The sequence below is a fragment of the Lytechinus variegatus genome, chromosome 3 (assembly GCF_018143015.1).
Source record: "Lytechinus variegatus isolate NC3 chromosome 3, Lvar_3.0, whole genome shotgun sequence".
Taxonomy (NCBI): domain Eukaryota; kingdom Metazoa; phylum Echinodermata; class Echinoidea; order Temnopleuroida; family Toxopneustidae; genus Lytechinus; species Lytechinus variegatus.
Window position 1 is genome coordinate 39759686 of NC_054742.1, and position 27193 is coordinate 39786878.

At 34.0% G+C, this 27193-nt stretch overlaps 2 protein-coding genes across 3 annotated transcripts in view; both read right to left on the bottom strand.

The window, feature by feature from the left end:
* The window catches only part of LOC121410996 (cyclin-D-binding Myb-like transcription factor 1), a 34873-nt gene extending 22774 nt beyond the window's left edge, over nt 1-12099 (bottom strand). The window contains exons 1-6 of one of the 2 annotated variants that reach the window (XM_041603449.1): nt 9738-9815; nt 6907-6984; nt 6331-6558; nt 1241-1353; nt 706-772; nt 297-373 (exon numbers count right to left, since the gene is read on the bottom strand). In XM_041603449.1, the coding sequence (XP_041459383.1) occupies nt 297-373; nt 706-772; nt 1241-1353; nt 6331-6558; nt 6907-6984; nt 9738-9768 (594 nt within the window). In that variant the 5' untranslated portion in view covers nt 9769-9815. Of the gene's footprint in view, nt 1-296; nt 374-705; nt 773-1240; nt 1354-6330; nt 6559-6906; nt 6985-9737; nt 9816-12010 lie in introns of those variants that run through there. The other variant, XM_041603450.1, reaches the window with a different exon arrangement.
* Nucleotides 12100-13746: 1647 nt separating this feature from the next.
* LOC121410997 (dynein regulatory complex protein 11-like) lies at nt 13747-26766 on the bottom strand. Its single transcript, XM_041603451.1, has 14 exons — nt 26611-26766; nt 25171-25498; nt 23893-24198; nt 23326-23397; nt 22499-22707; nt 22061-22145; nt 21498-21717; nt 20735-20883; nt 18769-18920; nt 18102-18292; nt 17231-17514; nt 16386-16563; nt 15706-15944; nt 13747-14981 (listed from the first exon to the last, which is right to left on the bottom strand). Exons 1-14 carry the CDS (start codon nt 26619-26621, stop codon nt 14847-14849), a joined length of 2559 nt encoding a protein of 852 aa, XP_041459385.1. The 5' UTR covers nt 26622-26766; the 3' UTR covers nt 13747-14846.
* Nucleotides 26767-27193: the final 427 nt, after the last annotated feature.

A 27193-nucleotide genomic window follows, 5' to 3' on the forward strand; every position in this document is an offset into this window, starting at 1 on the left:
TTATTAGATACACCACTGTGCATAGCTCTATGAACCAGCTACCCCTGTATTTCTGCCATTCTTCATCATGATGTTACTACATGTATATTGCACAACCACAATCAATCAAAATGCACTTCCAAATGATGCACATATAGCATTCTTATTACCTCTTTTCAAACCTCAATTTGGCAATTATGCAGAGTATAATTCTTACTGCACAATAAGAAATACTCTACAAATGTTTCCTGAGATGTAGAGTACTATGAAATCTTAAATTGAGATGAAATGAATGGTTTTAACAACTTTGAACTTACTCTGACATACTCCTCAATGTTCCTTTCAAGGAGCTCGATTTCATCATTTGACCACATTCCTTGCTTCCATTTATGACCTGAAATTTAACCACAAAATCATATTTGATTTAGCCACGACTTGCAAATGAACTGATAACAGTAACAGTTTACAATCTCTTTACCTTTATAAATGTAAATTCATATCCTCTCAATATCCCCCCCAAAAAAAAAATAATAATAATAATAAATAAAAAATCACTATATCTCTCTCCCCAAATCTTTCATCACACACATACATGTACTATCTCCACATGAAATTAAAAATCCATACTTTCTTTCTCCAAATAGAAATTTAAAATAAATCATCAAATTATCTCCCTACAACTCGAAAACACAAATTTATTGATAACACTTAAAATGATCATCATACCTCGTTCTGACAGTGAGTCTTTTGAATATTTTGTGGTAAACCATGATTGAGTCACAGGATCATAAGGCTGAAAATAAATGGTACTCAATGTAAATATGAATTCCTCTAATACATTGACAAATATCAGTATGAAGGGGGAAAGTACTCGAAATTTTTTTTTTTAAATTAGATATATCACTGAAGGTGAATATTTATCTCGCTATATCTTACACATCTCCACTCCACGTACAAAGTATGTGAATAGTCTCATGAGTATTTGTTAGAAACTGGGGAAGTACTGCTTTGCAAAATTTCTTCCTGATTTGTTGTCATATGACATTACCTTGGCAATGCAGTGCCAACAATTCTTCATGTGCCTTTCAAGTCTTCACTTCAAGAGCAATTGTGTGTGCCAAGACTCAAAAGCATTTGGCCCAAAACTGAGAAAGTAATTCGATCTGCAATATTTACAATGGACCAACCAACTGAAATATGTCAAAAATGAAAAAATAAAATGTACATCTATTCATTAAATAATTGTAATTAAAAATCTTACTGTTTCTGGCTCTTTCCGTTGTTCTACACCAGTCATCGCCATAGCATTGGAGCTCCCTGATACTGGGACATCAGTAGGTGCACTCAGCTGAAAACCCTTATCTAAACAATGTCCTAGAGCAAAAGAACAAAACAATATCATCCAAAATTTAATCACCTTAAATATAAATGCCAGTGACCATATCAAAAGAAGTTTGTACAGATACCAATAAAATGACTACCCAAAGGGACCTGGAAGAAATTTTGTAATGGCTGAGAAATTATTAAAATTTTCTGACAAATTGTTAGGTCTTTTCCCAAGCAGAAATTATACACTTCCTTCATGTGCTTATCTTTGTTGGCGATTTTGTATCAGCTTCGATTTCATGATTTCACAAAGTTCAGTTTATGGAATATTTCTAGATCTAGATGTAGGAAGATATGGTGACAGTTGGTTTAACAGACTTTCTAATGAAATTAGTGTTTACTGCAAGTATTTTCATTTATCTTTAATATTTGTGAAATTGTGACCAATAAATATATTATATCCCTGTTTCTCAGATTATATTTCTACACTATCTCAAGAAAAAGACTAGAAATTTGACGTGTCCAAAAGGACACAGATGCCCCCGCTTAACGCGATCAGAAATTCATTCAATATGATTGAACTTAATATTGTGCAGAAACCAAAATGCATATGGTCAATTCCAGCGTAACGGACATGACGTTCAGACAAATTTTTGTAATTCAAATGTTTATACAGTAGAATTAGCAGTCTTTTGATAATTGTTACTAAGCTTATCAGACACATTTAAGTATCAGCTACATACACATAAAATTTCAAATCGTTTCATTGAACAGTTGCGGAGAAATTGCACTCTTTGTGAGCGTAACGGACATGACACGAAATGGACGAAGCATTTTTACCTCCTATTGCTTATCAAAATTCCTGTGAATTCTTAGATTGCATGCACCTGACATTGGTGTTAATTTAACCTTAAGACCATGCTCTATCCACAAAATAGTGTTTAACAACAGTTTTGCAGTGCATTCTGTATTCCTAGCTCAAAATGTTGCGTAACGGACATGACACACGAAGCGTAACGGACATGACAGTTTTGTCCACTTTTTGTAAGCGAATATAATTATTTTATTACAAGATATGGTACAAGTCTAATTGTTTATATGTTAAGGCTAGAGGTTAGAGACACATATCATAACTGGTAAACTGTAATATCTCCTGTTATTTTGCAATTTGAGAGGGGGTCTTTTTGTACAATCTTTATAAAAACAAAAAATTATTTAGAAAAATTTATTTTACACCGGTTAACAACAGTTAATGAGTATTTTCCAGTTACTACCATCCGCCACACCTAATTAAAGGAAAAAAAGTTGATAGAAAAGATTATTTTTTATTCATGCCCTAATATTTGATAATATACTAGCGTAACGGACATGACACCCTTACGAAGTGAAATTCATCAGCACTTCTTAGTTTGAAAATGGAAGAAATATCAATAATGAATGTAATTATGTAACAGCAAAGTACCTTTACTGACACTCTAATGAAAAATATGTAGATATTACTAGCAGGTATCATTAAATTAATAGCTATAGCCTAAGTGATAATTTTATATTGAATACAACGTTTATCGTACCACTACGACACACTGGGAAGACCAAATCTCATTTTTTTGTGAGAAGAAAACAAAATTCACCAGACCTGTATAAATCCAAGAAGAACATATTATGGAATGTATTGTATGATAAAGAATATGTACTAGTATTAATGTCAGTTTTAAGATTACAAAAATTGTATTAAAATTTAATAGCAGTACCTGGAAAGCGGTCTTTCATTATCGATTATGTATGAGTTGAAAGGTAATCGGAATGCTTGTAAATAGCTTCTGAGATTTTTTTTTTCATTCAAAATAACTATCATCCTGAGTATAATCATCCTTTCATCAAATCTTGGATGTTCTAAATCTTACAATCTTGCTTGCTGACAAACGTGGCTGTATCTACATGTAATTTCGTTGTCTTGTCCGCGCTGCTTGTGTACAATTGAAGATACATCATTCAAATCGTTATTATGGCTGACCAAAATACTATGACATAATTTATTGATCGCGCCACATTCTTTCCACGGCCCCTTTGCTTTGTGATACTGCAAAGAAGTGCCACTGTAGATTCATGGATTCATAGAGCTACATGTACATCATGAAACACAGATATCCGAATACAAACTTGCTTTTAAATGTGATCCCATGCCATCACTGAAGAAGTACATGTAGAGGTTGGTGTAAGTCAGATACTTTGAAGTAATATCATCAATGATCATTAATTCACAAGTTGGAGTTTTATCATGCTCCAAACTGTCAGTGCAAGAACCTAAGATAATCAAATGTTTGTTCAAACACGAATGATGCAGATTGTGATCTGAGTATGTTGCCAGATCTAGCTGCATCTTATTCTAATATTATGTAACATACCGTTAATTCTCAGAAAAATCTACCAGAACAAGAGCTGAACTTTCATCATTCACCAACTTCTAAAAATAGCTTGAATGACATGCAGATTCTAGGAAATATTACATTCAGCTATCCTCAAACAATTGAGACTAACCTCAGTTTGTGACACTGAGCCTAATATTTTGTTTTTGTAAATGCTGCCATTTGCCATATATAAGGCGTCATGTCCGTTACGCGAATTGTCATGTCCGTTACGCCATTTTTATGAAAATGAGAAATGGTAAGGGAAAATGATTGCTACACATGGTAGGGGGTTTAATTCTAACATAGAATCTGAATCTGCAGTACCTTTAGACAAATTTCCTGTAAGCTGTGAAAACTTTAAGTGAAAAACGTAACGGACATGACACTGATAATGGTAAAGAAATCACACAAATCTGAAAACAGATTTCTGTAAAATTGATGAATGGCATAAAATTTAACAATTATTTTCTGTTGATTTAAACATTAATCAACTATTCAAAAGTTAAAAGAGACCTCTGGGACCTTATTTGCTTTTAGTAGAGACAGAAAAGATGAATTGTTCAAAAATAGCCACATTTTTTACATTTTACAATATACTATTCTATTTTTTTGATGATGGAAAAAACTACAAATTTTTTTCAATATTTCGATTTTTCTATTGGAAATTGAGACTTTATAGATTACTTTTTAAGAAAATTTGACTGCTTGAGTGAAATCTGAAACTTCATTTTTTCTCTAAAGTGAACATTTTCCATGGAATTGCCCATATATATACTGATCAAATTTAGACCTTTGGCCAACTCGCATATATAATGAGCTGTGACCATTAATCTTTGACCTGCTGACTCCAAATTCGAACTTAGCCTGTATTTTGGTGTCATCTACCTACACACCCCAATTTTTGTTTTAATCTGTTGAATATTTCATAAGTTATCATGCGGAAACCAACTCGCATATTTAATGAACTGTGACCTTTGACCTGCGGATACCGAATTCGAACTCATCCTGTATTTTGGTGTCATCTATCTACACATCCAAATATTTTTAATCTGTTAAATACTTCATAAGTTATCATGGGGAAACCGACTCGCATATTTAATGAGCTGTGACACTTGCATATTTAATGAACTGTGACACTCACATATTTAATGAGCTGTGACCTTTGACCTATGGACTCCGAATTCAATCTTAGCCTGTATTTTGATGTCATCTACCTACACACATAATTTTTTTTAAATCCATTAAGTATTTTTCTAATTATTGCGCAGAAACTCACATATTCAATGAGCTGTGACCTTTGACCTGCGAACTTCGAATTCAAACTTAGCCTGTATTTTGGTGTCATCTACATGTACCTACACACCAAAAGTTTTTTAAATCCATTAAATATTTTTGGAGCTTTTGCACGAAAACCAAGTGGGGGACAGACGGATGGACAGGGGAAACGCTAAATGCCCCCTCCAGACTTTGTCTGCGGGGGCTTAAAAACAGCCAGGAAGTTACTTGTGCATATTTACGTAGCACTTAGATAATGTTTCTACACACTGTAAACTATTACCCCTGTATGCTAAACTTGGAGGAACAAGTGGAACGCCTCTGGCTGTCTCGCCTGCATTACACGATTCAATATAGCAGCAGTGCTGACTTTGAAAACAGCTTATTATTGAATAATTCTTCACAAAAGAAAACACTCATACATGTATGATAAAAATACTATGTCCATTGAACCAACATGACCTTTGACTATAATCATGTGACCTAACACGTGTGCAAAACAATAATTCATACTTGATTACCCTTTTATCTATGTTTCATGAACTACCTGTGTAGATCCATTAACTTTCTAAGCTCTGATGCCAATTCAACAAATCCCCCCAACACGGCCAGAGTTCAGTCACCTTAAATGACCTTTGATCTTGGTCATGTGACCTAAAACACGCACAGGATATTCAGGAATACATGGTTACTCTTATGTCTAAATTTCATGCACTAGATCCATAAAATTTCAAAGTTTTGATGACAATACTACCCCTAACATGGTCAAAGTTTGTTGACCCCAAGTGACCTTTGACCTTGGTAATATGACCTGAAACTCAAGCAGAAACTTTGGTGATGCACTACCACCCTTATATCCAAGTTTCATAAACTAGGTTCATATACATGTACTTTAAAAGTTATGACGATATTTCAAAAACTTAATCTTATTTAAGATTTTGATATTGATTCCCCAACATGGTCGAAGTTCACTGACCCTAAATGACCTTTGACCTTGGTCATGTGACCTGAAACTCAGGTAGGATGTTCAGTAATACTTGATTAACCTTATGTCCAAGTTTCATGAACTAGACCATATACTTTCTAGGTTATGATGACATTTCAAAAACTAAACCTTGGTGAAGATTTCAATGTTGACCACGCCACGTCTCGCTCTGCTATGCAGGCGAGACAATAATAATAAATTTCAAAAATACCTCAATTACATAGCACTTAAACAACATTTCTACGTGTTGCAAACTATTACCCCAGTATGCCAAAAAATAATAATGAATTTCATAATTACTGAAAAGTAAACCAAATTTTAACCTAGACACTTCCTTAAAAAAAAATGGTTTCTTACCATGGCTATCTTCTACACTTTCAACAGGCACAACTACAATGCAGGATTGATCAATATTGCTGCCATCATCTGCTTCAGAGTGAACAGGTAACCCAACGTGTCTGACATCTGATTCCTGTACTCCAATCTCCATCTGATTGCCTGACGTTGAAGGCATGAGACCTACGGCACTAACCACCTGGTCTCTATCAACATGAAGCTCTAGAGTTTGGGTATCGTGTGTGTTGGCTGTATGAGAATTGTCAAATTTGGCTTTAAATACCTCTTTTATCATCATTAACACTTCAAACTTTTGATCATGATTTTTTTTGTCACCAGAGAATTATAAATACAAGATAAATGTAAGTAGTACTTTCCATGCTATATTATTAGTCAACTTGATTTCATTTAAGTTTGACCTTCTGTACAAATTAGGATTCAGGGGTTATGTGGAAAAAAATTAAGGTTGACATTTCAAAAATAATATTCTAATAAACAATTATTTTTTTGCTTATATTGTTTAGTAAACATACTTGGTAGCATCAGAAAAATAAAAAACAAAAACAAAAAAAAATGTAAATGTAAATGCAAACTTACAGTAAACATGAATGCTCCCAGTGTGATCACAATCTTTGTCTGAAACTTCCTGTAATGTCTGTAACAGTGCCATTTCAACTAGAAAAAAAATATAGGCCTATTAATAATGATCTACCTATATATTAAGAACAGTAGGAAATGAACATCATTATATCCCTTGCATAGTATCAGTTTACCATTGATTGTGGGCATCAATGGAAAGAAAATAAAAGACCCAAGTATACAGAAAAATACTTTTTTATTCATTAATCTCCACATTATTTCTTTATAGATGAATATATAGAAAATGAATGTATGTCATAATAAATGCTGTGCAAATGAAGAGACAAATATTTTTATATGCATGTAACGTACTGAAAAGATTAATGCATAAAAATGAATATATTGAAATAATGTGAAAAAGGTAATAAAAAATACAAAAAATTTGAAAAGTTTAAGGAAAATAGGCAACAATAGGCTAATATTAAAGAATCAAATTGAAAAGATGAATATATATAAAGGAAGAATATGGGCAATTACATAAAATATGTACGTCTGACCCCATGTTTGTTGGACCTTCATAAAATTTTCTGTCTCTGATTCTGGTTCTATCGACAGTCTGTCATGCTCTCAAATGATCATGACTTGGTCATTTCCTGAAGTGAAGTAAAACTTGAGAAAAGTGGGGGTTGGATGTACGAAAAGGTTGATTATTTTACGGAATAGCCCATATATGAAAATATTTTAATAGAAAATGAACAGATTAATAAATTAAAAAGAAAAAGAAAATGATAAGAGAATATTAAATATACATGACTATTAATTGAAAATATTCATGTATTCACTCAAACGAATATAATCATTCAGGCATGCACTCCTTTCATAAACAAAAATCAAGATATGAAGTCATTGTACTGTATGCTCCTTACTTCATTAATCTGTTTAGACTCATCACATGAATTATAAGCCTTTCATACAGTGATCAACACAAATCGAAAATCTATAAAATAACTTGCGACAAATCTAACAATATGGAATCAGTGTGGCACAATTTTAATCCTTGAGCTTACAGTGAAAGTGTGAGTTCAATTTAGACCCTCTGACCCTGGGCCATAAGCCCGGACTACAATTTTTTTTCTGAGTACATTCTCTTTCTTTTTTGTTCAACTCTTTTCAAGCTGAATTAATTTCTGGGGGAATAAGAATGACAATTGTTTTTATGATATTTACTATGAGTCTAGATTTCCATATTACACTTCTGGTAATGTCTAATAACTATTAATTATTGTATAAAAATATAGACTTGAGCTATTTATCAGCTTGAACGGTGGTTCCCAATTTGAGGATAATGCCCAAGATGAAATCATCATGGTTCCCTATTTCCATCTCCATTCACTTTAAGTGCAAATTGATGAGTGGTTCCCGAAATCACGAATTGGCCCCAAAGATTAAAAAATTAGTTAGACTTTTTGTAAAAGTTAGTAAAGAAAGAAAAAGGGAAATGTAGAGGGGAAAAGTTCGCTTCTGCCAAGACCAGGAAAGGGCAGGTTTGCCATTAGACTGATAAATCCGCTGTTCAAAGGAGTTTTTAAACATTTTCTGATTTTTTTCCTCCTCCTACACAGGCGGATGACAGCCATTGGACTCATAATGGTGGAGCATTCATCCGCCACTTTACTATGTCTAAAGATGCTATGGAGAAAGGATGGGTTTTTGCACCCTCCTCGATCAACTCTTATATTTTGCTTTTGAGTTTTGGAGGGGGAAAGGAAGAAATGATAAAGATAAATTTATATCAAATACAATCACCTTACCACCTTTCTGAAAAATATGCTGGAAGAATTTTGATGACAAACAGATCGGGATCAGCCATGTTCTTCTCCGGGCCAGGTACAGGCCAGGTTCTTCTTCGATTGCCATCAGCTAAAGCTGAGCGAACAGACGCACCAGCAGATTGGCTGGCACATTCTTACGCTCAGCTGTAGCTGTGCTGATGGCAATCAAAGAAGAACCTGGCCCGTAGCTGATCCTGATCTGTTTGCCATCAAATTTCGCTATTTTCCAGCACATTTTTCGGAAAGATGGTAGATCCCTAAGCTGAATGTATTTAATATCAATTTATTTTTATTATTTCTTCCCTTTTACCCCGTCAATAAGCAAAATTTAGGAGTAATCAAGGCCGAAGAGGGTGCAAAAGTGTGCCCTTTCTCTGTACATGTAGCTCCACCATATCATAATCTTGGCCGTCATTGGTCTATTAAAGTATTAGTACTGATGACGATCAACGAGGAATGAGCAGAGCATATTCTAGATAGACCAAAAGCTTCAGTCTTTGTTTTGTTGGTTGTTCAGCTGAACTCCGTTGGTTTCATCACCAAATACAGAGACCGAAGTTCTAGCGCGATCTGTAAAGGGACTCAATGGCCATATGTTTATGTACTTAAGATCGGATAAAACGGGGAAGTGAATTTGTGCGACAGGAGAGGTAAGTCACTGTTTTTGTTCCTTTTAACTTCATTTTTCTCCGTTCTTGGGCAATTAATGCCAAGAGGGAATATAAATTTGCATTTTGCTCGCGTTAATTTTCAAAATTTTTATTCATTAAAGACAAAAATTGAAGAGCCCCGACGGGGGGATTTTGCACTGCAAGTCCCCTAATGGTGGCTGCACGATAGCGAGCCTTCTGTGTATGAGAAAAAAAAAATGTTTAAAAACTCCTCGAAACAGACGGCTGCCAGCTGTCTAATTCTAGACAGCTAGCCGTCTGTTTCGAGGTGTTTTTCAACGGAGTTCAGCGGAACAACCAACAAAACACTTGACTTAACAGAGACTGAAGATTTAATTTGGTCTACGTTTGCATTGCATTGCCATGGCATTGGCCATTGTCAAACATCCAGGCCCCACGGCCCGCCGCACACACACTGATCATACCGCACCGGCAAGAAAGCACAAGATGCACTAGTCTACGTGCCATGAGCCTAATTACATCAGGAGGGCTCAAGATATTCGTTCGACCCAACCCATTCAAATTTTTTTCAATTTGATGTTGCTGATTGACAAAACTGTATGAATATGATTCAAAATCTAACACTGATTCTAGAAATGGTAACTACTGAACTTCCTTCGACCAAATTGAGAAGATAAAAAAGTGACTTGGAACTATTTTTTTGACTGGCGGACTAATTAGGGCTATTTTACCGTTTGAGTCGATAAATTTGATCCATTCATAGTTATCTTCATAAATGGCAATTTATTTTTAAAATGAGCTGGCTACGCTACCCTTTCCTGGTCAGATATGGAATGCCAGATACATATCCTATCCAATGGTAGTAAACATTCCACTCTCTAATTTCACATTTATTTTTCATGAATTTTTCAAAAGTGCCATTTTAACACACAAGTCTATGGGGAATGTTTTACGCGCGTGGCACCTATAAGTAATATGGGAAGTCCCTAGTAGTGGATGGAATTCCTGGCCAAACTCTTCAGTAGCAAACAATTTCTCACTGATATCAATATGTTTAGTCATCAAGAGGTGCAAAGAATTGATTTAATGGCTAGCAAGGCCATATCAGCTAAAGTTAGTAGGTCTGTGTATATGTAAGCCTATATGTAGACTGGTCAATGTATAGAGCGTCTATGCCTCTTTTTGTTCTGATTCATCATTGGTTTGTGTTAGTGTACATCACATACTTAATATTAGAAAGACCTTTACAAATTGCTCATGTAAAAGGAAGGGGGTAGAGAGGAGCTTTGAGAACTTTACTGAAGAGAACTAGAGTGGTACCTTCAAGAAGGTATTTAGAAAAAGGCACAGAGTAAGGTAAGGTATCTAAGGGCTAATAGTGCTCAACTAAGGAGGGATGGGGGGGGGTTGGCTGTGTGCTCCAATCTTAGTCTACCCCCCCCCCCCCCTCTTTGTAAGCCATGCCATCTATGAAATTATCTTTCTTTCTTTCTCTCTTTTTTTTCTCTCTCTCTTCTATCTAATTTTATGTATCTCTTCCTTCTTACATCTGAGAGGCAATAGCCCTAGGAAAATTTTGATATAATAGGTCAAATGCAAATGTACTAAAGTAGTATGTTCTTATACTTTGATTGTTTCCTCATTCAATCTCATGTATATCTGGTAATTTTGTTTGAGGCAGTTCTGGTATCCTGATATCTACACAAAATTTAATACACCTTTATATTACAATTAGTAGGGACCTATTGTCATTACATTCACTGCTTGGCTGTATGCAGGCAGGATATGTATGCATCCAAATAGTGAATATAACATGTATGAGTAATACATTAAAATGGGTCATTGCATAGAAAATAGGCATTTCCAATGCATTTCTTTGTGCTAGTGTGAGTGTACAGATATGAAAGAATAACAAAGTAGCTATTCAATAAAATAAAATTCATAGGTCATATAATATAGGTGCCATGAGCCTAATTACATTAGGAGGGCTCAAGATATTCGTTCGACCCAACCCATTCAAATTTTTTTCAATTTGATGTTGCTGATTGACAAAACTGTATGAATATGATTCAAAATCTAACACTGATTCTAGAAATGGTAACTACTGAACTTCCTTCGACCAAATTGAGAAGATAAAAAAGTGACTTGGAACTATTTTTTTGACTGGCGGACTAATTAGGGCTATTTTACCGTTTGAGTCGATAAATTTGATCCATTCATAGTTATCTTCATAAATGGCAATTTATTTTTAAAATGAGCTGGCTACGCTACCCTTTCCTGGTCAGATATGGAATGCCAGATACATATCCTATCCAATGGTAGTAAACATTCCACTCTCTAATTTCACATTTATTTTTCATGAATTTTTCAAAAGTGCCATTTTAACACACAAGTCTATGGGGAATGTTTTACGCGCGTGGCACCAGTCTACACAACACTTCCTGTTTACCGTCCGGGAACTTCGGGCTCGAAATGCCAGGATGCTGATGCCAATGACCAGGATGTAACTTGACGTGACGGCGCAGAGAATGAGTTTAAAGTGCGATAAATTTGTTGAGATAAATCGTAATATACCTTCGTATTTTATTCAAACACATATTCTATGTATATTTTGCGACTGACTGAAATATAAAATAATCGTGAAAAGCAATAGCTTACCTTGAATTCCACCAAAATAATTGCAGAATTCCTCTCAGGTTTTGGAGCCAGACGACAATCCAACATGGGCGCAGAAAACACTGGAATACACCGACCTCTACGGCCGGCAATATGATTTTGATTAGTGACGTGGGTTTGATTTGGTATTTGATTTAGAAAAATTGTTGGGTCCCAGTGTTTTGGGGTTCAGAAAAAAAAGATTGTCCAAAACAAATTAAGAGGGGCTTAATTATACCCAAATATTTGAACAAGTAGGATTTATTTCATCAACAGGATAACACCCTTGATTATCCCTTGCTATTAAATGGTATGGTTTCCGGGGCCTATTAATATAGGTCTATATCTTCCCAAGATCACTTCACGGAGTCCGTGGTTCTCTTGGATGTTGAAACTTTCACTCAATGTAACAGAAGCAATTCTACCTGTGATTCATTTTCATCAACTACATATCTTACAACATGACCTTAATAAAAATGTGGAAAATATAAAATAATCACATTTTCTTGCAATAAAGAGTTTTTTCTCTCTCGTAATTGTAGAAAATAAAGATGTTTATTAGCACAAGTTTAGCTCATACTGGCAATGTCTCCTTTTCCCCAATAAGACAGCAAACACACAATTTTTTAAAGGTGGTCGATAACTTGACTCATGAAAATAAACTATGTTTAAAAAAGTATAACATATGCTTGTTATCAATTGTTTCAATTAAAAGATAATTACTGGTGATTCTATACTTGCACGATACCTATACCCACTAGCTAAATATATGTATACTTTACTTCAATCCAATGCTTCTAAGACAATGCCTTTCAGCCTTATACTGGATGATTGTAGATTTTTCATTATTTAGGGCCTAAGCCTAAGCTGGAACTTTGGCCCACAGAGTCATGTAAGGTCTATTTATAGCCGGGGGAGAGGCCAGTCATACTGTACACATGCGTGACCAAAAAAAAAAAATCTCGGGGTCAAACGTATAGGGTATTTTTTTTCTTCCCAAAGCTTTTTTTTTAATTATAGCCAAACGTGTTGAGGTGATAGATTTTTCCCCCAGGGCTTTTTCCTCCTTGTTTCTGAAAATTGTTTGAGCCCAGAGACAAAACTAATTATTCTGGCGACTTGTTTAGGGGCCCAAAAAAATGAATGTGTAAATTTATTGTTTAGGGGGCTATTTTGCACACAGAGAAAAACTTGTCTTGGGGGTGGTTTGAAATAATTTGGTAACGCATGTGTACAGCATTACATTTGACTCCCCCCCTGGGCTATTTAGTTTTTTAAAGCTTTTTTGGGGGTGGGGTGTATACGTATTATTCATCTATATTCCCCACCCTCCTTAAAAAAAATTGCTCTGAATTATTTCTTACCCTCTGTCTTGTTTCCTCCTGCCCTCCTTCTCTCGCACTTTTCTCCCTCATTCGATCTCATTTCTTCCTTTTCTCTCTCTCTCTTTATCACTCTGGTTTCCTTTTATCTTTCTTGTGTACATCTTTCCCTCCTGAAGCTTCTCATCTCATGACTCCATTCACCTCTCCTCTCTCTCCCTCTCTCTACCACCTCTCTCTCCCTCTCTCCCACCAATCCTTCCCTCTCTCCACTCAGGGTATAAGAGTACCATTATTAAATACATAACAAATATATGTATAATTATGTTCTTAAAATAGAATAATTCAACTCTGAATGTGACAAAAAGCAAAAAAATATTTAAAAATTAATGAAGAGAAAGAAAAATATTTTCACTATTTATCACAGAGATATTTTACATTTAATATATATATTTGCTATTTGTTAGATAATCTTCCATTTTCTTACTCACAGTTGGTACTAATCAAGGTAGTATAATATGGAAAAGAAAAGAAGGCAAGTTGAATGTGTTCTGTTGAAAAGCTCCAGAAATGCATCTCATCAAGTACAGTCACATAGAGTTTAGGGTTTTAGGAATGAGAAAATATCGAAAGGCAATTGTCAAATTTCTAATGAAGTATTCATGTACTTTAATGTGATGCATGTCAAAGTTGTTACATAAATCAAATTATGACACAATTGGATGGAATAATAAATTATTAAATATCACAATATATATCATTATGCACAATATGCTAATAGAAAAGTTGAAAGGCAAAAGGAGAAATGCAAGTTTTGGAAGAATGTTTGAAGGACTTCACCTCATTTAGTCCGGTATACATTCAAGATATATATTTACTTGGTATGCACATACAGATATGACACTATAATATAAAGAATGTGAAACACAATGTACAAATTTCCTCTTGTCCAATTAAACTGACAAAAATTTTCAATAATTCCTCCAAATGTACATAAAATGTGGTTTCAGTTTGTAATTGCTTTACCTGCATTGCCAAAAATGTTGTGTTGCAGTCTGTTCAAATTTATTTCCCCAAAAAATGAGTTATTTCCTCAAAACAAAGCTTACCTAGACTACAACAATATGGTGCATGCCATTTGGTAACTGCTCCTATTAAAGAAAACTAACATTGCATCTGAGATAATAAACTGGGAAAAACCAACCTTTCATATTTCATCTGTGTATTAATGTCTCTTGAAGAACATTATTTCCATCAAAATCTACAAGCCAACTTTAACATATACTTGTTTTAAAACTGATACAAACAAAAATATCATCCTGGATAGAGACTGGAATAATGTTCTTTTCATCATAAGGCTGCACACTGTACATTCTCTGATAAAAATTAATTTTCATTTGAAGTATCAAGGTGCTTGTTTTTGCATATTCTTCTTTCGGTCACAAAGAAGTAGAGATTAGCGGAAGATTATGTTGAAGCTGAGAGATGAGGTCAGTCTTCTAAGACACAATGGTGATTTACTTCTTCTTCTTTCCTTTCTTTCCCTTCTTTCCTTTCTTTCCTTTCTTGCCCTTCTTTCCCTTGTCATCATCGTCACCACCTTCAGCAGCTTTAGCCCTCTTCTTTCCCAAGGGAGTCTTGGCATACCATGTCTGTAGGTAAAATCATGAATACAGATTATCAGGGATAAGCAGCAGAGACATTAAAGTACTATCTAATTATAATTCAATAGTTTATTCCTCAATAAAGTCAGTGGCATCTCAAGGTTTAAACATCTTGGTCTGAAACCTATTTGATCTTATTTTCAGATGTCCCTACTCAATTGGGCTCACCAATTTTTGGTCCATATGTTTTTTTTTGTCTAACAGGGTAAACACCACTTAGCTGATTATCACTAGGTCTTATTACGAGTCGGTATTATCATTTTGTGTTAATTAGCCAGGGTGAGAATTAATCCAAGTATATCAAATACATGGGATTAGCCAAATTGGATGAATTGAATCTTAGCCAAAAACAAAAATTGGACAAAGGGTAATGAATGTTCACCTTTTCCCTGATCATTTTGGATCCCTAGAAATATTGTTGCTTGGCAGAAAAAAAAGGATGAGTTCACATCCCTTCTTTTTTCTAAATTGAATTTAAATGAATTGAATTTATGGCATCTGTAATGCAGTATTTCATTTTTTTTTCTAATCAAGGAAAACAGTAGTTACTTACATTAATTTTTCCTTAATATGAAACACAGATTTTTCAAATGAAACCCTTTTAAAATATGAAGAAACAATCTACTTTTTTGCATGAATTTCTACAAGCTTCCACATTATATAAGCCTCTAAATGTAATACTACCATGTTCAAGACTTCTATCTACACCCACCTTAAAGGCCTCTTCTTCCTCCTTGTAGATGGGTTCAAGACGAGCCAATGCCGGGATGAACTCTGACCCCACCAGAGGTCTCTTAGCAAGCTGAGCTACCCGTCTTTCCGTCAGGACCTGCTGGCATGCTGTCATAATGTGTTTCTGGGTGTAGCCATCGGTCACCTTAGCCAGGGAACTCATGTCAATCTGTGGATTTAGGATCCCATTGTTCTTGATGATCAAAGATCTCCATAGTACTGCAATGGTGGGATAGAAAATTTGGCCGTGTGTTAATAAGTTGTCCTGACTGTTGATTTGTTTATGTATGACCTCATTCACAATTCAGAGATTATCTCATTCATAACATTTCCTAGTTAAGTGTAAGTAGCATTAGTAAATACCTTTATTGAACTTTCACTTCTTGTCAATGAAATCTTAAAGTTGATGGATTACTATGTGTAGATGATTTCATAATAGGTAAATAGGTTGACTAGATATGTGTGTGAAAGACAAAGAACAAAGAGTTTGGTGTTGGCTCATCTTCACATCTAAATATATCACTTTGTCATTTCTATGACTACATTAAACCTACTAAATTCAATCAAAATTTCAGTTTAGCATTGTGCTATATATTGTCAAACAGTGCTTGCCACATGTTTCATTCACTTGAAAATATATATATATATTCATTGACTTACAATGCCTGGATGCATAGTCAGGTCTTGGGATGAGGATAACTCTTTGGAATGATCCAACCAGTCCCTTCATCTCACATTCAAATGGTGCCCTTGATGTTCCTACCAACACAACACGATCTTCAGGCTTCAGAAGCTTCAACATCTTGGGAAGTTCCTTCTTCAGACGCTTGGGATCAGTCTGCAGGTAAAATCAACAAATCATGATGAATAATATTATTCTGTCTATAATAAAGTTATTATTCTAGAACTCCTGGGCACCATTTCATGAACAATGAAAAGCTGAAAAATTGTCATTCATCGACAATATTTGGTTTGTAACATATTAGCAATGATTATCGTTACTCTGGGAATTTTTCAAGATTGACAACCTTATGAAATGGAGCCAAAGTGTCTTTAAAATTTAGAATTTGAATTAAGCTCCTCCAAACTGTCTTGAGTATGTCTTCAATTCATACATTTCCATTTGTTTAACTGTTTTCTCCCTCAAAGGGTTACAGCTTCTACATCAACACTTCATGGCAACAACTCACAAAGGAGTTCTAACCTTGAGTCTACGTTTTTTTTCATTCATCCACACTCTGAAAATTATCCAATTACATATTTTCTGTATGTGCAAACATGGGTAATTTTAGTGAGCTTGAAAAAGAAATAGATGGATTATAGCACCCCTTCTAGGTAGTTTAAACCCACTTTGTAATGTAAAGTAAAAATATTGTTTCTGTCAATGTCAAAATCAATTTGAAATTTACATCACTAAGCTTTCATCAATTGAAATTATTCATATTTACAGTTAGATCAATCGTAAGTTTACTCAAAAGCATTATCATCATCCTCTGAGAACTCACCTTGTCAGTCTTAGGCACCTTCTTGAGGAATGTCCTTTCTGCATCACCAATCATGATGACAGATGGCTGTAGGAGTCGGCCAACCTTCAACACCATATGCATCAGCATAGCAAGGCCAGACTTGCCGGGGTACTTGCCAGCAATGTTGGTGGCAGTCAGATCAAAGAGGTTGGCACCCGTCTCGGTACAGATGGCATTGACAAGACTGCGTTTGCCGGTACCTCGTGGTCCGGCCAGAAGGATGGACTTGATGTGTGGGGCCTTCTCATGAACAGCTTGTGATCCTACAAGTAGAATAGAATAAATCATTTGGTCAATTGATTACGATTGTGCATATTTAGGAAAAATATTTAACAAAACAAAACAAAATTCCAAGATAAGTAGCTACAATGCTCATTGCTTTACTTATGCTTTGATATCAACGAGTTAACTAATTATGGCAGCATAGCTAAAGAAACTGAGTAAAATTTTTAACTTAACATTGCAAGAATGTATTAACTCCCAATATCTAACAAACCAAACATTGCAAGAAAGATATACTTGAAAAGTGACACTTCGAAATACATCAATTTTTTTCATTGGATTTTCTTATGAATTTCTTTTGAATTATTATGCATTACAGTCAAAACAGATCATGATAATTAAGAGTGTTTATCGATATTAAGAATTAAAATATTTGACATATGAAAAAGAGAATCATTCCTTTCTTCTTTCTTCTAACTTTTCTACAAAAAAATCCATAGGAGGAAGAGACATTAAAAGAACATGTTGAAACATTTTCCAGCAAACTCCTGCCTCTCATAAGCACTTGTATTTTGCCTCATCAAGTATTCACTCCGTGTTAGACACTACAAATTTCTTTTTTGTTTACCTAGAGGTAAGATACCATACAAGGCTACCAGCTGTCTAACATCAGAGAGTGAAGGCATAGGTTCAATGTTAGCCTGTCTAAGGGTAGTACCCAGATAGCTGTATTCACCGATGTACTCCTGGAGAGGGAATTTAGGGCATCGGATGATGATTCCTTCTTTCACCAACTCCTCATAGAGATCCTCAATAGTTCTAGAAATATAAGATGAAATTAATCAATGCATAAAAACAATAACACAAATGTTTGAGATACTCTATGAACAAGAGGAATAAACCATTCCAAAAAATGCTCCAGTTAGATATTGCTTGATGCATCTTCTGCCATTTGACTGTCACTTTACAGTTTCTGATTTTTTTTTCAGTAATAAGTGTAAAGTTTTGACCTTGAAATTTATACAAGTATACTTATTAATTCTAAAAACCTTACTTTTTATATAATATCCAAAGTGAATAAGGGATACATTTAAAGATTCCCTGCTGAATTGTTTCAATCAATCCAAATATAGTCAGGAAAACAATATCTTTCACATTTTTGACCAAAATTAAGAATTAAAATTCAAATTGCTACCATTACAAGAATCAACCAGAGCAAAACAGGGAATGAATAATCTCTTCCGTTAGAATTTATTAATTCTTATCAGCGTGACACAAGTGGTTTGATTCCTTACCTATCAGGGGTAAGATCCTTTTCTTTCTTGCCCTTCTTCCCTTTCTTTCCACTCTTCTTTCCGCTCTTCTTCTTCTTCTTTTTCTTTCCACTCTTCTTTCCACTTTTGCCCTTCTTGCCTTTCTTTCCCTTGCCCTTGTCTCTGTCAACAGCCTAAAACAAAATGTAATGAGTGAAAACAAATTAAGAATTCTGCACTATTAATCTTATCCCATACACCCATGCAAATCTATTCAAATGTTTCATAAATAAAATGCTCTTCTGATTTATGAACTATAAATCATGCAACGGTCGGTTTACATTTTGAATCATTTTCTCAATAAATGATAAATAGTTGAAGATATAAATCAAAGGTTGTAAGGCATTATTATGTATATGAATTCTTGTTCCACATTCTAAAATTCTTTGTGATCTATGTAACATTTTTTTTCTTCAGAATATTCAATATAAATATTAATAAATGACCACATAACAGAGTAATATAAATTTCTTATTGTCTTTGGGCATTCATCTTCGAAAATGAATAAATAGCCTTGGCATCATATATATTAATTTTCTAATCTAACAATCACAATGTGAGCATCTCATATTTGTTTTTACATGTGCAGGCCATCTTTAATCCTAAATATTGATTCACTCACTAGAAGTACTTTCAAAATAATATACAATGACACCATTTACAAAAGCTACAATTTGTGATGTAACTGACTAATTACTTATTACAAATTGAGAAATTGACAAAAAGATCGTGTTGGAATTGAAATCCAATGAAACTTACTAGAAAGAAAATATGTGCAAAAGAAAAGAGAAAAAAAAGATCAAAGAACAAATGTGAAATCATATGACAGAGACTGTAGAAAATCTATCAGTAATGGTAGAATGTAACACAACTGAATATTTAAATTTTGGGAGAAAATGGAAATACAATGGGTGGGGGACCTTTTTTGTATGAAACATACTTGTATTATATGTGGCGATTATAAGGATATTGTAGTGTTGATTCTGATTCACAATATACATTACGAACACAGATATACATTGTTAGTCATTGTAACATACTCTGATTTGATTGGCTTTTGCCAAGACCTATAGGATTAAGAAAGAGGTTATTCATTAACATGTATTGGGAATAAGTACATACGGTAGGCCTCTTAATTGGAAATGGTTTGAATGTTTTATAAATTGAATGAATTTTAAAGCTGAAACATATCCTTCATCAGGGAATAATTTTGCTTGCCAAATTTGTTCAGGATTTTTTTGTCATTTATAAGAGAAAAGCTCTCAACTACATTCTGTAAAGTCCAATGTAAAGCTACACAAAAAGAATTTTGTGTTAACAGTCTTTACAAATTTACCATAGGAAATTTATTCCATATAAATTTCACGAAATAAAAAAAAACATGTTATTACAAACAACCAATTTGACATTGACAATAGATGGATTTCAATTAAGAAATAAAATGAAAACATATGAAATATACTTTCCATTTAGGGGAAAATGACTGATTATAATTAAGCTGAACAAAGTAAAAGAACACAATAATAAACTCAATCCAATTTACATAGATTAAACAAAAGTGTAAGTATAAACAATTTTTAAGAATTGTGCCCCAAAAGATTTGTTTTAAGAAGATGTGGCTCAATTCAGTGTCTTACCTTATGATTACACCCTACCCTCCAAGTATCTCTCATCAATGAGTGCAGGAATGAATTCACCCTTCAACACATTTGACATAACAGTAATCTCATAATTAGAGATACCAAAAGTGAGTTCCTTCATATAACAATCAACATAAAATCATAAATGACATTTTCATTATTGCATCTGTATTTCAGCTGTAGTTCCTAGTCCTACTTAGGCAATGATATGTACCATATATCTTACAATTCATATCCAAACATTATCTTGCCCTCATTTCATTATTTATTTTCTACGACATTAAAATCTTTAAAGAATAGATTCTTACCACTTTGAGATTTTTCAGTTCAGTTCTCATGAGTTCATCAACCTGGGTTCTTATTTCATTTTCAACCTCAATACGCTTCTCTTCCTTTATAAGTTCTGAGTCGTGTTTCTGACTGAAGTTAGATTCTTCATTTCTCTCTCTCCATACACCTTTTGAATGCAAATCACAATAAATTAACACACCAAGTTTTTAAAATGATACTTAATAGAACTGTTACTTGTCATTGTATCTTATCAATAGGGGGAAATTAAAATAAAAATATTTTAATGAATAAAAATTGTAATTTATCACTTAAAAATTGTATCTTCATACAAGGAGTTTCATGTGAAAAAACTTGGAAAACAATTGCCAAACAATCTGAACTTGGAAAAACAATTATCCAAATAATCTGAAGCTTTTTACTGCTCATGTGAAAAGATCTTGTATCTCAAATTTTAAGTAAAATCACTTTATTTATTCTTAAGACAAGATATCTATCGAGGAAGATTGTCTCAGAATTATATCTTTCTATCACATAAACGGAAGCTCATTTTGCCATATCAAATGGGAGCTATCCCACTGGATAGGATATAGTGTTTTGTCAGCTGTGTGTTTTTTTTTTCTTAAATTCCTAGGTCCTGTTGCATTAAAAAAATATTATGGTAAATTTGCACACACAAAAATCAGGCAGCTCACTGACAAATCAAAACCAAGATTGTTTTTTTTTTGCTTTCAATTTATCTGATACCTAATCAAACTGTGGATACATCATTACTAATCTTACCTGTAAAATCTTTAGCAGCAGAATCAGTATCAGGAATGAAGTTTGATGGCTGAAGTTTGAAGCCTTCTTCTTCTTCATCATCATCCCCACCTTTCCCTTTCTTTCCTTTCTTCCCTTTCTTGTCTTTCTTGTCTTTTTTCTTATCTTTCTTGGCACTTTTCTTTCCTTTCTTCTTCCCTTTGCCTTTATCATCCTCTTTACCAGCCAGTTCTGCTTCAATCTTTTAAAGAATAATCATAATCATGAAGCTTAGTTCTATAACAATGCAAAAATTTCAAATGCATTTAGTAATATCATGGATAATAAAATGTAAATTCTTGTGGCATAGACACAAAATTATTGTGTCACACCTCCTCTTAAAATGTGTGACATTACATATCTATGCTAATGCTTATATTGACATAACATCAACTACATGAGGATGTATACTTATTTTAACCCAATTGAGTTTTTGAAAATTAGATAGGGGACAAAATAAAAATCACTAATCCAATAAAACATATCATAAAAGAATGCCACTGCAAAGATTTACACAAAGTTAAAATGGTTTGTACAAAATCTACCTCTGCTGGATCTTTCTCTCTGAATATTGCAGCAGATCCTCCTTCATCTTCATCAGGATAATCAGGAAACTTGCCCGTAGCATCCCTGATAAAATAGAAAATTATCATTAATATTATTATTATTTACTTAATCATCATTATTATCACAACTATTACTACCATTATTATCATTATTGATATAACCAAAATTATTAATGAGTTCATTATTTTATGGTATAATCATCAACAATTATGATAATAATAATAATAAGTAATATCTTGCATTTCCAAATGATGAATATCTGCATTATACAAACCATGACTACCAAGGACACCAAAAGTTTCATTTGTAGAATTTGCTACATGTTGACTGAATCAACAAACCTTTCTCATCATTACTGATGTACCAGTTTATGAAATAAGCAACAGATAAAAGAATGAAGAGGATATTTTACTGACCTGCATTCTATAAACCACTGCCTAATCTGGTCCTGCATGGTTTCTTTCATATCTGGACCTTCCACTTCCCGTAGCTTAGTCTTGATACTGACCAGACTCTGTTGGTATTCCCTCTCATGATCAGATTGCGTAACACGACGAGCCTTCTCTGTGCGTTCTGCAAGAATCTGTGGGGTGTTCTTGGGATTGGTGGGGTCACGTGGTGGGATCTAATCAGAGAAATATCAAAGAATATTATTAGGTCTATCATAGTGGGAATTGCATATTTTTCCAATGGATTATCTGATTGTTGCATCATTAAGATGCATAATACCCATCTTACGGAAGATGTTGATCATTGCAGTAGTAGAAATCGCTAATGGAGTTGATCTGTTGTCTCAAAACAACTATCGCCTGGCGATCGCACCATCTGCGGCTTCTGATTAGTCAGTTGCGCTGACCAATCACAGCGTGGCGGTTCCGGCACCTTACGCTATAAATGGCGTGCAAAGCGGCGATTGTCCACATTGCCTGACAAAGACAAGCAGGTGCAGTTGAAAAGTCTAAATTAACAGTTTGCTTTATTGTGAGACAAAAAATCAACTCCTTTAGCAAATATCAATCTTTTTTGTAATTTTGAAAGGAAAAAACAACATGATTTTTAATATATCAAACATTGTACATTTTGTCAAATCAAAGTCATTATCAGCAAACTGAAAGTATACAACTCTTTAATATGAAAATAATGAATAATTATAATAACCTTAAGTACTTACACAAAAATTGGCTAACATATTGCAAAATATAAATCTACTTATTTGAAATATATTGATGTCAACTATACTTACCATACCAATAAATCTCATTTCTTCTTCTCTTTCTTTCTTGATCCTTTTTCTGACTGAATATCCTTTCCATGTCTGTAATGATAAATGAAAAATTAATGATATTCAAAGTGTAAATACATATTCACTTGTATCATTTACATATTTTGCAAAATATCAGTAAAGTAAATTTAACAGTGTAGAATGAACCATTCATCATAATCCTCGTCCAATAATGAACAATATGTATTTTTTTTCTTCCAATATTGAATTTTGTTCATGCTATTGTTTATTTAAATTGAATCAATCTATCTTGTACTTATTTGTATCATTTTGAAGAATGAAAATGAATTTGAATTTGAATTTGAATATGGAATATCATAATCAATGGCACTGTTCCATAAATCTGTTACTTTCACATACATGTATTTATTTCCTTAACTCTTTATACTGTCACAATAGCAGCACCCATACATTCACCACTGGATTCATTAGGAAAAGTAAATTTGGAAAGCACATAAGCAGGAAAATAAAATTGAATACAGAAAATAATCATTCTTTCCCTGGAATTATTATCTAATTGCTTTTTACCTTTTGGACCCTTACTGCGGCCAACTCAGTATCTAGAGTAGGAGCACCTCTGTTGGCTGCATTCCTTTCACGTTCTTCTTGAAGACGAATCTCTCTCATAAACTTAGCCCTGAGACGGCCCTGTCTAGCTCTCTCATGAATCTGGATGAGACGAATGGCTTCATCTGGAGACATCTTCACCTCCTCTGTCTTCTCCTCGGGAGGACCCATCTTGGCCAAGATCTGGCCTAAGAGTTTTTCACGATCCTGCAGCACCTTACCCCTCTCATTGATGAAATACTTTGGTATTGGAATCTCAATATCATTCTAAAAAAACAATGTGCCATATTGTTGAAATTACTCATTTTTTCCTAAAAAAAACATACATTAAGATTGCATGCTCTTCCTTATGGATTCTGCGTATATGGAGTTTTCACTTCTCTGTGTCTTTTAAGCCATTTAATGCAGGTACATTACTGATAAGGGTACAAAAAATTCTTATACAATCATATAAAACTTCACCAAGAAAGTGACATTGTAATCTAATGCCATTATATATATATATATATATATATATATATATATATATATATGATGCACCACGCCGTACACCGGGGTACGGCGTTGTGCAGCGCCATCTCGTGTTGTAATAGTGTACAGTTACATTGTTGTCATGGTGATCACGGTCGTACGATCGGTGCGACAATCATGACAATGAATGGGGACAATGATCACAACGCCTATTTCCTTTTTTGATACAATCTAATGCCAATAATACGATCCAATTTCATTCAAATATTCAACTAAATAATTGAATTGAATTAAATTCAAAGACATAAGATCAATAATGACAACTACAGGTATCATTATTGAACAGTGAAGATTAGAACAGAACATGAAAATTAGAATAAAGTTATCATTTGCATGCATTATTGTTACATAAGATCACTAAAAAGAAAAAAATATCTGTACAAAACATTAAAATATGCTTAGTACACATTTTTTGGTAACCCAGGGTACAGCGCAAAAAATAAAATAAATAATTCAACAAAATGGCAGATTATTATTAGGTACCCCAGGGTACCAAATACTGCATCATATATATAATATATGTCAGTCCTTATTCTGCAAGATTAATGGATTATAAAGTAAGGTCTACATGCATTTGTTGATATATGTACTTGAACTGTTAAGACTTGATATGTACTTTATCCTCTAAAACCAGAATAACTAAATTATTATTTCAAAATAATGGATAACAAATCTTTGAAATATATCAATTAAAATTCAAGCACTTACAGGTGTTAATTTAAGATCAGACAAGATGTCATCAAAGTAATGGAATTCAGAGAACTCGAGGAGGACCATCTCATTCTTGAGCTCAATCAACCGCCCCATCACACCATCAAGCATGCGACGAAGAACACGCCGCTTCTGGGGATGAACAATCTGGTCATAGCATCCTTCAAGTCTTCGGAATATCTGGAGATATTTGAGGTATAGAGTTGCAATGTTCTGGAATGCTGTGAGGCGATCTTTCTCAGGTTTGGGTGGCTCAGGTGGAATCTCTTGCTGAAGCAGGTCATTAAGGCTATCCTGTGCTTCTAGCCACTGCTTCTGGTAGTAGCTGAAAAGGAGAATAGAGCAAATGTTCTTCAGATACGGACCATCATCCTCACACTACATGAAGTCTCAACTTACTACAAATAAGGTAGATTCACTGATATTTGGTCTTGATTGGATTTACGTACTTGTAATGGCACATATCAACAAGAAGATTCACTAATTTGGTAAAGCTTTTTTAAGGCATCTGATTAATTACCAGTGTGTCCTACAGTACGTAGGGCTGTTATCTTTAAGAAAAAAATCTTGTCGATATATCGCTAAAAATATCTTACATATATTAATAACTATCGACAAAGAATAATATAATCAACACATTTTATATGCATTATAGTGATTACACCATACATGTACTTGTGTTGGTTGAAATTAGCACCAAAATTGCTGAAAATCTGCGTTCATATTATGAAAAGCATGTGTCTGTAATGTTGGCGAAGAACAAAAAAAACAGGATGGCGACGTAAACATCGCCCAAGTTTTCATAATATTTTTCTTGTTTTTCTAATGAATTCTTGTTTAAAAATGAAATCAATATTGTAGAAATGTCGGAAATGAAATTGTATCCCATTTACAATTACATGATGATTTTGTGCTCGATCTTTCAGAAGGAAAGTAAAAATCTCGCAGGTAAAAGTTTAGTTTTTTTGCGGTACACGCACATAAATGGGACGCAATCCCTGGCTCCGTAATGACTTTTACTCTCTAGGAGCCACCTGGCTATGTGAGTGGTCCAAAAGACTCCAAATAATGCTAATGCCATGGCAATGCCACGCCCATGGCCATGGCTGCGGCATCTGCCATTCTATTCATAAAATAAAAAGACTGTAAAACAGTCTTCAATTCCAAATAAATATTCTGTAAAAACATAACAGTCCTATATGAATATTATTTTTAAAAAGTGCCCATCCTTTGTAAATAATAAATTAAGAAAGGGAACAGCGAGTGAATACATAATAAACAGATTTATGACTACGCCTACGGCATCAATCATTCATCATCTTTGCAACACAACATAATTTTGAATACATGGGACGTGCAATAACATTCTCGCAGGCATCACTCTAGATCGACTCGTACTCGACTCCTTCTTAAATCTCAAAAAGACATTCTGCTTACCTATGAGACATGACGCTCTTGCAATTAGACTGTCTCTTACTCAATAAATCATTGTTTTTTCATGAAATGTTATTATCTTTACAACTTTCCCGAAGTATTTCTCGCCTCTTGTGTCACAACTCGCATCAAGTTACGATATTTACATCGAATCACCAAGGAAACATCAAATAGATCGCCGTATGATGGCGCTAGTCATCACAAAACAGTATAAATGCATTTATTTATATGAATTGTGATTGTAAACTTATTGATTTGAAAGAGGAAGAAAATAAAATATTATTCAAAACAAAAATAGTGCAACGCTTGAATATTTGAATTAATTAAATTGTTTATTCAGGATTGTTTTGTATTATCAAACTAATGACTAATATTTCACATGCAGACAGACCAATGTTGGTGGAAGCTGTAAAAGGGAGCAACGACACCATACATTACGGCCACTGATGTGCAGATGGGGCTGGGGGGGGGGGTCTGCCCCCTCCAATATAAAATCCTCGACCAAGAAGAACAAAAAAACAGAAAGGGAAAGGAAAAGGGGACATGTGGTATAATTCGTGAAATCAGATTTTTATTTTTTAAAGGC